The sequence below is a fragment of the Pantherophis guttatus genome, chromosome 5 (assembly GCF_059756535.1).
Source record: "Pantherophis guttatus breed Tessera chromosome 5, ASM5975653v1, whole genome shotgun sequence".
Lineage (NCBI taxonomy): Eukaryota > Metazoa > Chordata > Lepidosauria > Squamata > Colubridae > Pantherophis > Pantherophis guttatus.
This window is the reverse complement of record NC_142067.1, coordinates 26,039,549-26,055,190: the sequence shown is the minus strand read 5'-3', so window position 1 is coordinate 26,055,190 and position 15,642 is coordinate 26,039,549. Positions and strand designations below refer to the sequence as shown.

Here is a 15,642-nt window from a genome sequence, read left to right as displayed (position 1 = left end):
ACTGAAGATAATAATCATTTCTATCTTTGAACATGAATATTTAAAATGGTAGTGAGTTTAGAAGATATCTCATTTTGTTTAACTGAAATATGCATAATGATTTTGCCTTTCCATCTTCTCTGCATTTACTAAGATGAATCAAAAAGGTATCCATCAATCACAATAGCTAGTTTCATCTCCTTTAAAATAAATTGTTTTTGAGGTTATAAAGGCAATTAGGATTAGAATTTCCATTGTTAAACAATATGGTTAATTTAGTGACAGCAGTCCCAGCTGCCATCGTAACTCGAAAACCACACAGGTAGTTAAGTGAGGACCTAGTATGACCATGACATGGGAAGGAGTGAGAATTTCAGGCAAGCAGGTCAATAGGCAAGATTAGTAGGTGGGCAGGTAGGTGCCATGGGCAGGTTTTACAGAGTGCAGGCAAGTGGGTGCTATGGGTGGGCAGGCACAAAGTTGCATGAGCGGGTATGTGTTATGGAAAGGGAGTGAGGACCCTAGGCTGGCGATACAGAGCATGGTTGGGCACTATGAGCGCACAGTACAAAAAACAGGGGCCCATGGGTGGGTGCTATGGAGGATGAGCAGGCCGGCGAAAAAGCGATGGGAGTGGGAATAATTTGCAACCCCCTGCCAGCTTTCCCATTGACTTTTGTTTGTGGGAAGATGGCAGGGTAAGTTGCAAATAGTGATCATGTGATGGCATGTTGCAAATGTCGTAACAGTAAGCCAGATACCATGTGCCTGAATGGCTATCTTATGGCTTTGGGAACACTGCGACAACCATAACTTCAAGGACGGTCATAAGTCTCCCTCATTCATTGTATGAATCGTAATTGAACAGTCTCTGGTCATAATCGAAGGACTACTTGTACTTACATATTAAAGCTACCACATTATGTGGGAAATATTCCCACATAAATATTTTCTTTTTTTTATTTACTACTATTTCTAAAGCAGCAAGCTGTTCTACTGAAACTGGAAGCTAGAGTTACTAGATTCATCAATATAAGGCAGAAAATGGCTCAGAAATATAACATATTTTTATTTCCTGTATTATTTGAAAAAATATTTGTAATGTTGCTTTAAAAGTATTTATATACCTAATTTTCCCCTGTTCAGTTAAATCTCCATCACTGTGCAAGATTGTTGTTAACAGTCTTAATGTAGATGTTCCTGATTTACTGTGGTTATTCTTCATTCCTAGTAACCATCGAACCATCATCTTAATTGCCTGCATCTGAAATAAATATTAACAAATAATCAAGCCAAATTTTATCACACTTAGTAGATCATTATAACATCTCAAGAAATTTCACCTTGAACAGGGATTTTTTTCCCTCCAAAAGCATTATAAGAAAAATATAACTTGGCAAAAGAAAACATTTCAAATTTATATTTTTCTTAAATCAAATCAAAAGGTGATTCATGCACATTGTTCTCCTTTAAAGGAACTGTTAACATTCTATAGGAAGGGTGCTCTACTTTTATCACTGGGGAAAGATCCACATCATTAGGAAAAGATCTGGAGAGCCTTAAAGATCTGGTTCTTCCCCAGTATTTGCACTGTTGGGTGTATGATATCTACTTTATGATCAGATTTGTCATCTCTTTGCAATTTTATGGAGATTGTTATTTTTTTATATTGGCTTTTATTGTGAACCACCCATTCAGTCTTCAGTAGGGAAACACCTAAATTGAATAAATAAATGAAATATATGAATTTTAATCATTTATTTGGTGTTACTACTAATGCAGCAAGCATTGCTGTTATCATCAAAACACAACACAAGTTTGAAAAAATAGAATCCAGTGACTCTCTTGTAGTATCTGTCTTTACCAGAAGGGCTATGCAATTGTTTCTTTTTAATTTGGAAGAGTGTTACAGATTCTGTTTTAAAAAGCGCTTTGGAACTTAATGAGATTTCAAATTGAGACTATATAATAACCAACATAATATTTGGCACTTTTGTGAATAGGGCAGAGTTGTAGTATTACTTCATAAACCGCTAGTAAGAACAATTGTAGTTTTCTGTACCTGAAAATTCCATTGTATTATATAGATCCGCAGATTAAGGCTAAGCCAGTCCACAACTACAGGACAAAAATTACATTACTCCATATTATACTTCTAGACCTACATTTTTAAATGTCATCCATCTAACTGTAAAAAGGGATAATGTCTAAAAATGTTCTCCTTAATAATGACTATATAAAAATGAAATAGATTATTATTTAAATTAGAAATGCATGCAAACATCAAATTAATATGTTAATAGAGTATTAATATGTAATTTTTATCAATATTTTATTATACACAAAGTTATTTCATTTTTAGTCCAAAAAGTAAATCAAAATGTGCTAATGTTGTTACATCATGTTTTGAAAATAAGATTAAAAACAGCATTTAATTATGAAAATATAAGCTTTTAAGTAGTGTACCTTTACAAGAGTCTCAGGAGAAACTTCTTCATCTGGCACCCATAGCTTAGTTGTTTTTTTTCCTGGCATCTGAAACAAATTATATCATTTGCTACTTTAGTATCATAAAAAATACTTATACGTTCTCCCTTGAAGAACACATAGCAAGGTTTACAGATAATTCCAAGCTTTTTTCAAAGTCTAAGGACTGTCCAAACATGTCCAAATATGTAAGCAGTCTCAAGCAAAGCTGTTTTAGAAGGTGGGTATTTTAAGGACAAAAAATTCTACTTTGTTCAGCTGTTTTGACAGTTCTACTGTTTTAGCTTCTAGCTAGACCTACAATAATTGTTACTGATTATAATTAATAACCATTATTAATTTTTTTTTGCAGGATTGCACTATTATTTCTCTATTTCATCTTGTAACACAGCTTTAATATTGATACATTATGGCAGTGGTGAAATGTAAAATTTGTTACTCAGCCAAAGAGCTTGCAGAAAAAAATGCTTTTAAAAGCCTCTGACAATCAGGCAACTCAGCTGGGATCGTCAGAGGCTTTTAAAAGCATTTTTTTCTACAACCTCTTCGAGAGGTTGTAGAAAAAATGTTTTTAAAAGTTTCTTTAAAAAACCAGCCTCTGATTATCACCCGGCTCAGCTGGGCATGGGGCGGGTGGGGGGCGCAGGGCATGGGGGGGGGGGCGCAGGGATTTTTGCTACCGGTTTTCCGAACCACCCACTGCCATCACTACCGGATCAGGCGATCCAAAGCGGGAGCATTTCATCCCTGCATTATGGTCTCTAATATAGACAGAAATCAAAGTATTAAGGTGTTTGGTATGAATATCTGCTCTTAAATAGCTTAGCATTTCTTTTTCATTGGAACAAACCAGTACATACTTTAAAGACACTGAAACCTTACTAGGCTTTTTACTTTGATGATGAAAGTGAGATTTATTTTATGAAATTAAAGATATTTGCATTTGATATTTTGGAATACTTTCTGAACAGATTAATCTTAAAAGGTTAATCCTCACTTCCTCCTAAAGTAGAAGTAAGTCACAGAAGCAATAGAATATTACTTTTATAAAAAAAACATAGTGCATAGTGAAGAGATGGAGTAACTGACAAATTTAATTAAAGAAAAGACACTGACTGATTTTAATATTGACTGGAAACCCCTTTTGGACTTTTTGCACAAAATAGAAAAAATGAAATTATGATATATGATTTTGATTAGAAAAAGAAAAAAGAAAAAATGAAAGTTGTGTTGTCACCTTAGAATAAGACGGCAATTTGAATTTATACTTATAACTGATATAAAAAAATCAGAAGTCATTTCTTTTCTCATTCTTTTTTATCTGCATTTCTGGTTTTGTTCTTCCTTTCTTTACTTTTTCTCTTTCTGTAATTATTAGTTACTATTAGTTTTTATCTAATTTAATAAAGTTATCATAAAAATAATATAGTATGTGATATAATGTTCAGAGAATCTTAACCAATCTGGTGCCCTCCAGATAGAGTAGAATGGTAACAGACATGACCAAAAGAATTGGTACTCTATTTTTAACCAAAGAATTCACATTTGATATGGAATAAATTGAAACTGACACAAATAAATGGCACCTACCATACTTTATTCCACAGTTCATACAGCAAGCTTTTAATATATGACTAGACATATTCTTAAAAATTGAGGCAATAATTGCAAGCAGGCACTTTTTGAAGCTCTGAATAAGATTTCTACACTTCTCAACCAACAATATGATCCACTCTTGTTCGACCTGCAAACTGTTCCTGTTGTCTTAGACTTGATGTCTCTTCTCAACTGTGAGTTTCAGGTCTTTCCAAACATGTTCAGATCATGACACACAGCACTACACTTTAGAAAATTCCAATGTTTACTTTTCAACTTCTTGGATTGTATTACAATTGTATTCTTGGATCGTATTTTAGGTCAATATCCTGTTGGAAAAACTATGACTGAAAACAGAGCTTCCCAACACTGGGCATTATGTTTCACCACAAAATGCAGTGATAATCTTCATTGTACCAGAAGATTCAAGGCACCCGGTGCTGGAGGCAGCAAAGAAACCCATAACATTATGGAGCTTCCTCCAAATTTCACAGTAGGGATAGTGTTGTTTTCTTTAAAACCATTGTTTTTCCCTTCTGTGAACATAAAGCTGCTGTGACTTACCAAAAAATATTAATTTTGTTTCATCCAAAGGACGTCGTTCTAGGACTGTGGGTTGTCAACATGCATTTTACCGAATTCCAGTCTGGAGTGGGGTTTAAAAGTGGGGCTTTCCCAGGTCTGAAACCATGGAAGCATGTTCACTTATATAGTGATGGATCTTGTAACTTGATGCATAGTTCTTGATCTTAGAAGTCAATAGCTTCTGTTCTGAAGTTTCCTTTGCTCTTACTCCACCATTCAAACTATCCTTCTGTTCTATTGGGGATCAGTTTTCTTCTGATGGCCATATCTAAAGAGGCAGATTACCATCCAAATCTCTTGATAACATTAATAACTGTGGTCAAAGAAACAGGAAGCTCTTTGAAAACAGTTTTGTAGTCTTTAACTTTACTATGCTTACTATTACCTTCTTCCTTTCCTCCTGAGATAACTCTCTGCTTTTCTTTCTCTTGTCCATGTTCATTGTGTTGCACACAATGACAAAAAACACCTGAGTACTTTTCCCCATTCAAACAGGCTGAGTGACTGATTATGAGATTGAAGATACCTGTGACTGTAATTAAAGAATCTGTTAAGAGATCATTAAAATCCAATAAAGTCTTTTCATTTCTAAGGATGCCAATAATTTAATCATGTTCATATTATTTTCATTTATTGCCAATAATATGTTAAGTTTTACATCCAAAACAAAGTGTACTCCCAATGTCATAAAGAATGATATACAAATAGCTATGGCAATTTAAATTTATTTCATAGGAAATTGAGATTCTTTGGAGGAAAGTGGAAGGTACCAATATTTTTGGCCATGTCTGTATGGAAGCCAAAACAACATGAAGTAACCAGGTGGGGGAAAGCTGGATTACAATAGATCAGGGGTGCCAGATTGGATTTCTTTGAGGGCCAGTTCTCTTCTGTGGGCCTGCCGGGGGGGGTGAGGGGGGAGATAGGACATACACATCCTGCAGCACTTTGCCAGCCAAAAAGGGACACAGGGGTGCATGTGGCCCCTGACGCCTCGTTTTTGCCCTCCATGGCCTCCTGCAGCAGTCTGCCAGCCAAAAATTGCCTGTTGGGAGGGCCCATGAGGCCCCCATGGCTTCTCCAGCCTCCAAAAATGGCTACGTGGAAGCTTTGTGGGGCCTCCGCGGGGCCCATTTTTGGCTGGCAGAGTGCTGCGGGAGACAGAAAATGGGCTGTGCAGGGGCCGCACGCAGCCCCCCCCCAGCACGTTTTGGCTGGCAGAGGCACCACGGGCCAGTCCTTTGATATTTCCAGGCTGGCCCTGTGGGCCTTGAGTTTGACACCCCTGCAATAGATACTATTATGAGTTCACATTATTTAATAGAATAGAGTTTATACACAAAATGTGTGCATCTATCTTTCTAGAAAAAAAGGAAAGAATTTTTTTATATTTCTCAAAGAACTTATTACTACATTCTTGGTTTTTCTTCATTAACCTTCATAAGTTTACATTTTATGAGTACTCAGCTGAGTATTCTGGACATACTAAGAACTGTATAGCTATTTTCTCTTGTTAAATGCATACAATATAATGTACAATTTAGAGGTATTTTACTATTTTACTGCAAAAAGCAAAACAATTCTTACCCTGTCACTCATTAACAAATCTTTAACTATAAATGTAGCCACCAAAGATTTCAGCGGGGCAGCAAATTGATCAGGTGCCAGCAAGGCTATGTGGCCAATGGAAACCAGTGGTGTAATCAGATGTTCCAGATTACTTGGATCGAGACTCTTATGTAGTGGCTAAAATATATAAATGATGATAAATGTCAACATCAATATGCCCTTAAAGAAGAGTCATCTGCAAGCATTTAAAAGCATTTTAACCTATAAATAAATCAAATTCTTCAGAATTTTCCACTATAGATGCACTATAAATATAAAATTAAAAATAATACCTCAAATATCTGTGCGAATTGTGTTTCTTTACTGGAGAATATTGCATGGATGCAGTGAATGGCATACTTGGCCTGTCGAGGAGGACCTTTTTTAGCTTTATGTTGCAAAACTGGAAGCAAAGCTCTAAAGTAAAAAAAAAAAAAAAAAGCATAAATAATACTATATAAGTAGTTTTGTTTAATTAACTTGAACCATTGTATATTTAACTCGAATCTTTGTGTATTTAATTAGAATTTTGCTATGATAGGCTCTGTTCCTAACTATACAGGACTTCCCGCATTTGTAATATAAATGGTGATCCACCACGCAAACCAAAACTTCAAAAATCATCCCATGATTTATGTACGTATGTAATATAATTTGCTCCAGTTTATATACCTTTCCAATCATAATGACTCTGTATCCAATATTGCATTTGCACATGGGCAGCACCTCTCTTCCTGATTCTGGGCAAGCCATACCAAAGATGTGGCTACTTTAACAAACCTGAGGTGCTCAGATTCCAAACCTTTTCTTCTAAACCATTTTTGAAGCATCCACAATCCTAGTCTATAAAAAGCTTGTATATGCAACAATGCACTTACTTTTTAAGTCCAATTTTTAAAATCTGTGACAATATATCTAATTCCTAAAGATAACTTCATACACACAGAGGGAAATATTTCATTCTTTTTAATCATCATCATTCCTCAACATTAAAGACAATTCAAATTCCAGGAACAGAAGCATCAAGGGAAGCAGTTAAAAAAATATAACGGTAAAGTGAAATCTTTAGGGCCCTGATCTTGCTAGGCAAACATATAGGAATGCTACTATAAGTATACTTTAAATATACTTATTTGCTTAGACTTCATCTAGTGGGCAATGTGGTGGCCTAAACAACAGGAAACCCCTTTAGTCTAGTCTCCCACCTTAGGCATGAAAGTCTGCTGGGTGACTTTGGGCTAGTCACTCTCTCTCAGCCCAACCCACCTCACAGGGTGGTGGTTGTAGGGAAAATAGGAGAAAAAATATTATGTATGTTCACTGCCTTGTTATTTATAAAAAAATAATAAAATGGGATGAAATTCTAATAGAGTATAAAATTAACTCACGATCTGATGTGTAAAAAATTCTCCTCAATTCTGCTTCCTGTGTTCTTAAAAATCTGTAATGCAGCTTCAGCTACTTTTTCATCCTCCATTTTTAAACAGGCCAGGAGCGATTCAAATGTTTCGGCTGAATGGAATGAGATAGGGTGGGTAAACGAAAGAACCTGCAAGAGTAAGATTAAAAGGGGTTTTTAAATCATTCTTATGTTAACCTATGCTGACTGAATATATTTCATTGAATCAATCTTGACAAATCTTTATGGATCTATGGATAAACATCAAACACCCTAGTTCCAATTATAATAAGGATCTATCTAAATTGCTTATGTATAAATCTAATGAGCTACAAATAATCCTCAGTGACTGACTCATTTAGTGACCAATGATGAAAAAGTAACTTTATAACCAATCCTCACATTATGAAAGTCTAAAATAAGATAAGAAGCACAGTTGTGGTTTCACTTAGCAACTGCTTTGCTTAACAAATGAGTTACCAAACCCAATTCTGATCACTAAACAAGGACTACCAGTAGTATAATTCTATAGCCAGTACAAAGTTGTACCAATGAAAGAAAATATTAATAGCTAAGGGTTGGGAATTATGGGATTCTGGGTGCTCTCAGAGACTTTGCTTGTCAGCTGGGAAGGTTACAAATTGAGATCATGTGACTGCAAGATGCTGCAACTGTCATAAATGAAAACCACTGCCAAGTGCTTAATTGCAATCAAGTGACTACAGGGATGATGCAATGGTCATAATTTTGAGGACAGGTCGTAAATCACTTTTTCTGAAGCTGTTGTAACTTTGAATCATTGTTAAATGATTTAATGATTAAGTTAAATGATTTAAGTCAAAGACTACATGTACTCATCTATTTTCTATCCAAAGAATATGCAGATATTAAATTACTCATTTAATATATAAAAAACCTTAGTAATAACTAGACTGATTATGATACAGAGTGGCTCTGGCCAGCTGAACCCTGGCAAAACTGAGCGGCTCTAGAATTTGGTTACAGAAATATGACTTCTTTGATGCTAGATGGGGTTACACTGCCCCATTGCAGAATTTGGGGGTCCTCCTAGATTCATGATTCCTCAAAAAGGCCTTTGTACAGCTTCAGATTGTATATCAGTTGTGCCCATTCCTTGATCAGTAAGCCTTCTCACAGTTATACATGCCCTAGTCATCTCCAGACTGGACTACTGCAATGTACTCTATATGGAGCTGCCCTTGAAGAATATCTGGAAGCTTCAGCTGATACAGAGTGCAACAGCACGGGCAGTTATATGCGTTCCAAGAACATCTCTGCTCCATGCACTGGTTGCCAGTTTGTTTCTGAATCCAATTCAGGGTCCTGGTTTTGACCTATAAAGACATTTACAGCACAAGACTATCTGAGGGTTCACCTCTCCCCAATTACATCAGAATGACCCATTAGATCTGCCAGAGAAGGCATGCTGCGGGTACCATTAGCTACTTGTGCTGTGGATACTATCAGCTGGGGACTTATATTTGGTGACTCCCAGAAGATGCCTCACAGCCTCAGAGATGCTTCATAGCAACACTATTCATGGTTAGTAGATTTTTATTTATGTTTGATGACATTCCATTTTGTACAAATTTGTATTCTATCACCTTCAATGTTATATTATCACCTCCAATTCTTCAGAAAAAATGAGACAATCGGAACTGCTGACCATATGAGTTAGAAAAATCTTAAATTCAGAAAATAATGTGGATTTCTAAATATTATGGGGCAGGTTATAGTAATAAGTGCCTATGACTCCAACAAAGGATAGAGGTGATTGCAAAGTTAGATATCAGTCTATGAGAAGAGATTAATTTCAGAATTACTTCCTTTTCTTGTCCATCATTTCATAAAAGTCACTATTATTATACTTAAGAGCATTCTTAGTTTTTTTCTAAAAGTAAAAAAAAATATAACAGAAAAATTATTGCAATAGTGTTTTCTATAGAAAAAATTACCTTAAGCAATTCAAGACCTGCTCTGATTGCCAGATCAGTAGGGACACCTTCATCTTCATCATCTGCTGTTCCATCTATGGATTTGTTTACTTGTTTAATAAGAGCACTAATAAAGGAAATGATAAAGAATCATGCTGGACATTTCATTTAAATGTGATCATGTGTAAGCAGTATATTTGAGCAAGAAACATTTTTCCTTTAATAGAGCAATGGCACATATTTAAGATATACATTTTTCTTCTCATTAATACTGTTGTAATCATTTAGTTGTGTTATGCTTAATAAGATGGTGAGTGATAGCATGTGTTTTCTTCTAATTTTCTTGTCTGGTATGAAATAAGGTATCATTACAAGCAAGATAAAAATAGCTCCAATTTATCATTGTAATTCTTCCTAACATCTGTCCATAGTAAATACAGTCTCTAGTGTGCAGCAACCAAATGTTTTTCTCTTTCTTGACTAAGCTTTTCCCTCCCCTTCTCACTTTGACAAAAAATGAAATAAGGTTAGGAAAGGAAGCTAATGAATCATAAGCCTTCAATCAATGTCAAGAATACATTCGGCCTCATCCCCAAAATTTTCCCAATTGTTTCTTTCTCTAATTACTTGGATTACTTTTTGCCCCACCATATAAAACACATTACAATATAAGATTCAATAGGGAGAAGGGGCGTTGGTCCTACCTGATACGCTCCTTCTCATTGAGTGGAGACAGCAGCCAGGATGGGTAGCAGCAGCCAATCAGCGTGAAGTACTGAGTCTATCAATAACATCAAGTCCCACCCTTGTTGCCGGGCAGACCCACTTTTGGCGAAGAACTGAAGAGATAGACTCAGCGTGTGGGAGACGAAGAACAGAGTCCAGAAGAAAACAAGGTTAAAAGCACCAGACTGACGAAAAACACCAAAGGGAGGGTCTGGCTGCTGTCTCCACTCAACGAGAAGGAGCGTATCAGGTAGGACCAATGCCCCTTCTCCATTGAGAGTGGAGACAGCAGCCAGGATGGGACATACCCCAGTTCACTGTCCCGAAGTCAGGGTGGAACCAGACTGGTGCGAAACGTCCTCCCCAGAAACAACCTGTTGCAACACCTGTCTACCAAACGCAGCCTCCGCCGATGCAAAGGAGTCAATTTTATAGTGCCGAATGAAGGGAACAGGTGAAGCCCACGTAGCCGCCTGACAAATCTCTAATAATGAAGCCTGAGTAGACCAGGCTGCCGACGTAGATGCACTGCAGGTGGAATGCACTGTTATACATGCCAGTCGCGGGAGAGAATGGAGGTCGTAGGCTGAAGCAATGGTTTGTCGGATCCAGCGACCGATTGTAGATGATGTCACTTGGAGGCCCAGGGAAACAGGCAAGAAGGATACAAACATCGACTCCAAACGGCGGACCCCAGCTGTTCTCTTTAGGTAAATTCGCAGAGCCCGCCTGATGTCCAAGGTGTGCCAATGGCGTTCCCGAGGATGAATCGGTCTGGGACAGAAATTAGGTAATATGAGCTCCTGGGAGCGATGAAACACCGAGTTGACCTTCGGGATAAAGGTAGGGTCCAGTCGGAGCACCACACGGTCAGCATGAAACACACAAAGATCAGAGCGAATTGACAAGGCGGCAATCTCTGAAATACGGCGGGCCGAAGTTATGGCCACACCAAGAAGGCGACCTTACAGGATAACAACCGGAAGCTCGCCGTTTGCAAAGGTTCATAAGAAGGACCCATAAGTGAGTATAAAACCAATGGTAAGTCCTAAGTAGGATAGCGGTGCAAAACTGGAGGAGACATGTTAGAAGCACCCCGGAGGAAATGGCGGATCAGAGGATGTTGTGCCAAAGAAGAGAGAGAACCACAGTGAAGTACTGAGGAAATAGCCGCCACCTGGCGTCTCAAGGTGTTAGGTGAAAGGCCCTCCGAGAAGCCCTCTTGAAGGAACACCAATACGTCCACAATAGATGCCTGAAGGGGTGACACCTCATGACGGGCACAACACGAGTAGAAAGCCCGCCAGGTAGCCGAGTAAACTCGCTCTGTCGAAGGGCGGCGAGAGGCTTGAATAATCTGAATCACGTTGCCTGGAATGTTTGCGTCACTCAGACAGTGCCGCTCAACCGCCAGGCGGTCAGACTGAGCCAAGGCAGATCTGGATGATACAAGGCACCTTGAATGAGAACATCCTGATCGTGCGGGAGACGCCAAGGAGGGGCGACTGAAAGAGACACAAGGTTCGCAAACCAAGGCCTCCGAGGCCAGTGGGGAGCCAACAATATCACCTCCGCCCGCTCTGTCAGGATCTTGCGAATGACCTTGGGAATCCGCGAGGTCGGAGGAAAGGCATACAATAGACCCCGTGGCCAAGGGGATTGCAGAGCATCCGTGGCAACAGCCTGAGGCTCCGGGTATTGGGTGAAGAAGAGAGGTAGCTGGGCATTCAGGTGCGTGGCAAAGAGGTCGATCACAGGAACGCCGAAGTGATGAATCAGATCTTGAAACATGCAAGGATGAAGCTGCCACTCCGCATTGTCCACCTGTTGACGACTCAGCCAATCCGCCTGAGTATTGCTGGTTCCAGAGATGTGTTCTGCGCGAAGGGAGCTGAGATGGCACTCCGCCCAGAGACCTAACTTCAGCGCCACTGAAAGCACAGACTTCGACCTGGTGCCTCCCAATTTGTTGAGGTGTGCCTTGGCAGTGACATTGTCTGTGAGCATCAGAACGTGTGCACCGGACACCAGGTGACGGAAGGCCCAGAGAGCAAGGAAGACAGCCTGCAATTCCAGCCAGTTGATTGGACGGGCGGCTTCTCGGACAGTCCAAGTTCCTTGAGCTATCTGCCCCTGGCAATGAGCCCCCAGCCATGAAGACTGGCATCCGAGGTGACCACCACTCGTTGAGGCTCGAGAAAGAGGGAGCCGGCCGACAAAGCTGGCGATGTCTACCACCTGAGGGACCTGCGAACTGCTGAGGGAACAGGAATCGGCCTGGTTGACGTGGCCCTGCCCGCCTTCTGTAAAGGTAAAAGAAACCATTGAAGCTCCCGGGCGTGGAGCTGCGCCCAGGGAACAATGGCTATGGCCGAAATCATTTTCCCCAAGAGTTGGGAAAGAACATATGGGGAAACAGCACAACACCTCACAATCCTAGATATCAGCCCTCGCAGACTATCTTGTCTCTCTGAAGAAAGAAAAACCCTCCCCTGGACAGAGTCAATGAGAGCCCCCAAAAGGACCAGGGAGGTACAGGGGATCAAGTGGCTCTTCTCAAGATTAATCGAAAAGCCATGAGAAGCCAAGGTTTCTAGAGTGAACTGGAGATTCCGGACAGCCTGATGGGGAGACGAGGATAAAGCAAGAATATCATCCAGGTAGCAGAGTAACCTAACTGAACGAACCCTGAGGGAAGCAGTAAGGCTGCTAACACCTTAGTAAAGGTACAGGGAGCAGAGGAGAGGCCAAAGGGAAGGGCCATGTATTGATAGTGGACCCCCCCATAACAAAATCTCAAATAAGGCCTATGGGAACGACAAATTGGAATATGCAAATAGGCCTCAGTTAGATCTATCGAAGAAAGGAGATCGCCCCTCCTAACGCCGTCAAGAATGGATTTTAAAGATTGCATCTTGAACTTTCGGTATACTACATACCGATTCAACCTTTTAAGGACCAGAATGGGTCTCCACCCCCCCGAGGACTTAGGCACCAGAAAAACCCGGGAATAGAATCCTGTACCCCATTGATCAGGGGGAACAAGTTGGATAGCCCTGATGGAAAGGAGATGCTGTACCGCAGCGTCCATAAGGACCCGTTTTTCCGTATTACGAGAAATCGAACAGCAAACAAAGGCACTCGGAGGAGGGGAAAGGAATTCAATGGCCAAACCAGATTTTAACATGGCCAGGACCCATCTATCGGAAGTAGATCTCTCCCAAGAGGCAGCAAAGAGAGCCAATCTGCCGCCTATGGGAGGACCTGAGATGCAACTAGCGCCAGCGCCGGTAGGAACGACCTCCTCCCCCCCAAAAGGGCCATTTAGAAACAAAGGGCTTACCACGAACTGATCTATCCTGAGAACCCCGGAATCTACTAAAGTTAGTGGAGGGCCGAGAAAACCCAAAGGAGGAAGACCCACCCACATCGTTACCTCTAAACTGAGAACGAGGGGTGTAAGGGGAAAAACGGGACTCCCCCCTGCGGAAGATAGGTGCCAAGATCTTCTTTTTGTCTCTCGTTTCAGTGAGAAACGGCTCCAAAGCGTCTCCAAACAACCTGGCACCCCCAAAGGGAACCGAGGCTAGGCACCATTTGTGTCTAGCGTCAGCTTGCCAGTGACGCAACCATACTAAGCGGCGGGCAGCCACGGAGGAAGCAAGAGTTTTAGAAGAGAAGCGGGCGGCAATTAAGGAAGAGTCCACTGAAAACTGCAGAGCAGCAACAATTTTGTTAAGGTCCTGTTTGATCCGCAAATCATCAGGTGATAATTTTTCCTGCAGCTGCCTCAACCAGAGCAGGGTAGTCCAGTTAAAGAACGAAGCTGTGGTTGCAGCTCTAATAGCCCAGGCGGATTCTTGATGTGCTCGTTGTAGGACCAAGCCGATCTACGTTCGTCCGGGCGTAGTGCTTCGTCCAGATCCCCTGGGACGTTGACATTAGGTAGTAAGGCGCATCGACAGAAGGAATTTGAAGAATGGAGTCCAATTCCGTAGCCACCTGAAAGTTCTTCCGGTCGTTGGGCGAGGGCAGGACAGCTGAAGTTGGAGAAGACCACTGCCGCTTCACTGTGTCCAAGAAGAGCGGTGGAGTTGGCACAGATGTAGTTGGTTTAGCAGGTTCAGCAAACATGGGGTCCAACCAGTCAGCCGAAGAGGCGGGCACAGGATCTACGACTGGAGAGGACATATGAGCCGTGGAAACAGCTTTAAACAGTAGCGACTTGAACAATGATTGCGGAAACAACCCCGTAAAGGAGGGCTGGTCCGGAGGAAGATTATCATCGTCTGAGAGGCCCGAGTCGCTATACTCAGCATCCGCCAAGGCCGAAGGCTGACTAGAATGAGAGCAGGACGGAGAATCAGGAGCCCTGCATTACACCTTTTCAGGAGCCGGCCGTTCCAGAGAAACGGGCGAGGCTGACCTCACGGAGCCCGCACAGCTGGAAAAACAGGAACGGGTGGCTAGAGACCTCTGCACCGCTGCCTCAATCATGCGTTGGATCTGCTCCGGGGAAAGCTGTCCAGGAGCATGAACAGGCACAGGATCAGGATCAGAGGCAGCCGGAGGAGGAGGCAGAGAAGAGATCTGTGTAGGTTCCGGATTCGAGGAAACCGGCTGGCCAGAGGTCTCAGAGCCCCAGAGGTTCACAGTAGAGATGGTAACGGGACAATCCTGGAGCGACATCTGATCCGGAGTGACCGGGCGAGAAAGTGTCGAAGGGGCTGAGGTCACCCATACTGTAGAAGGCTGAGTGAGAGCGCAGGTAAGATTAGCGCAGGCCTTGTCGCATAATTTGTTTAGAACTTTGTCCCTTCTTTTTTCAGCTCTAGAAGTAGAGACCTGTGCATCAGACTTGTGATGGGCATTAGATGCATGTAAAACTGGGGATGGCTCCTAAGAGGCCTCCCGAGCTAAAGGCTGGTCAGCAGATCGAGAGTCTGGCCGATCACTGTCAGAGACTCCGGCCTTACGACCGTGCTTTGATTTTGCCAGCGCTTTTGGCATAGTGTCTGGCAAGGAGCTCACAACTGAAGCAGGAAGCAAAGGGCGGAAATTGCAACAGCAACGGGAGCGCAGGAAACTCCACAAGACTACAAAGTCAATGTGAGCAGGCCAAGACAATAAGGGAGCATAGAACTCCTCTGGTAAGCCCTTTGCAAGTCACAGTCTAAGCAGGCCAGGGGGCGTAAAAGCTCCACAAAGGCTTGCAACAATGGCCAAAGTTTGCTCCACCAGGCAGGGTGCAAAGGGATTCAGGTGGCTTGGTCACTATATGGGAACAGAGGCTCCACTAGTTCTGTG

General features: G+C 41.4%; 1 protein-coding gene across 2 annotated transcripts in view; it reads right to left on the bottom strand.

Annotated features, from left to right (window-relative positions):
* Positions 1–15,642, bottom strand: part of PDS5B (PDS5 cohesin associated factor B) — an 81,748-nt gene that overhangs the window by 14,855 nt on the left and 51,251 nt on the right. For both annotated transcript variants that reach the window (XM_034411252.3, XM_034411253.3), the window contains exons 18-23: positions 9,631–9,736; positions 7,644–7,804; positions 6,549–6,672; positions 6,235–6,393; positions 2,446–2,514; positions 1,107–1,243 (exon numbers count right to left, since the gene is read on the bottom strand). In XM_034411252.3, the coding sequence (XP_034267143.1) occupies positions 1,107–1,243; positions 2,446–2,514; positions 6,235–6,393; positions 6,549–6,672; positions 7,644–7,804; positions 9,631–9,736 (756 nt within the window). The remainder of the gene's footprint in view (positions 1–1,106; positions 1,244–2,445; positions 2,515–6,234; positions 6,394–6,548; positions 6,673–7,643; positions 7,805–9,630; positions 9,737–15,642) is intronic.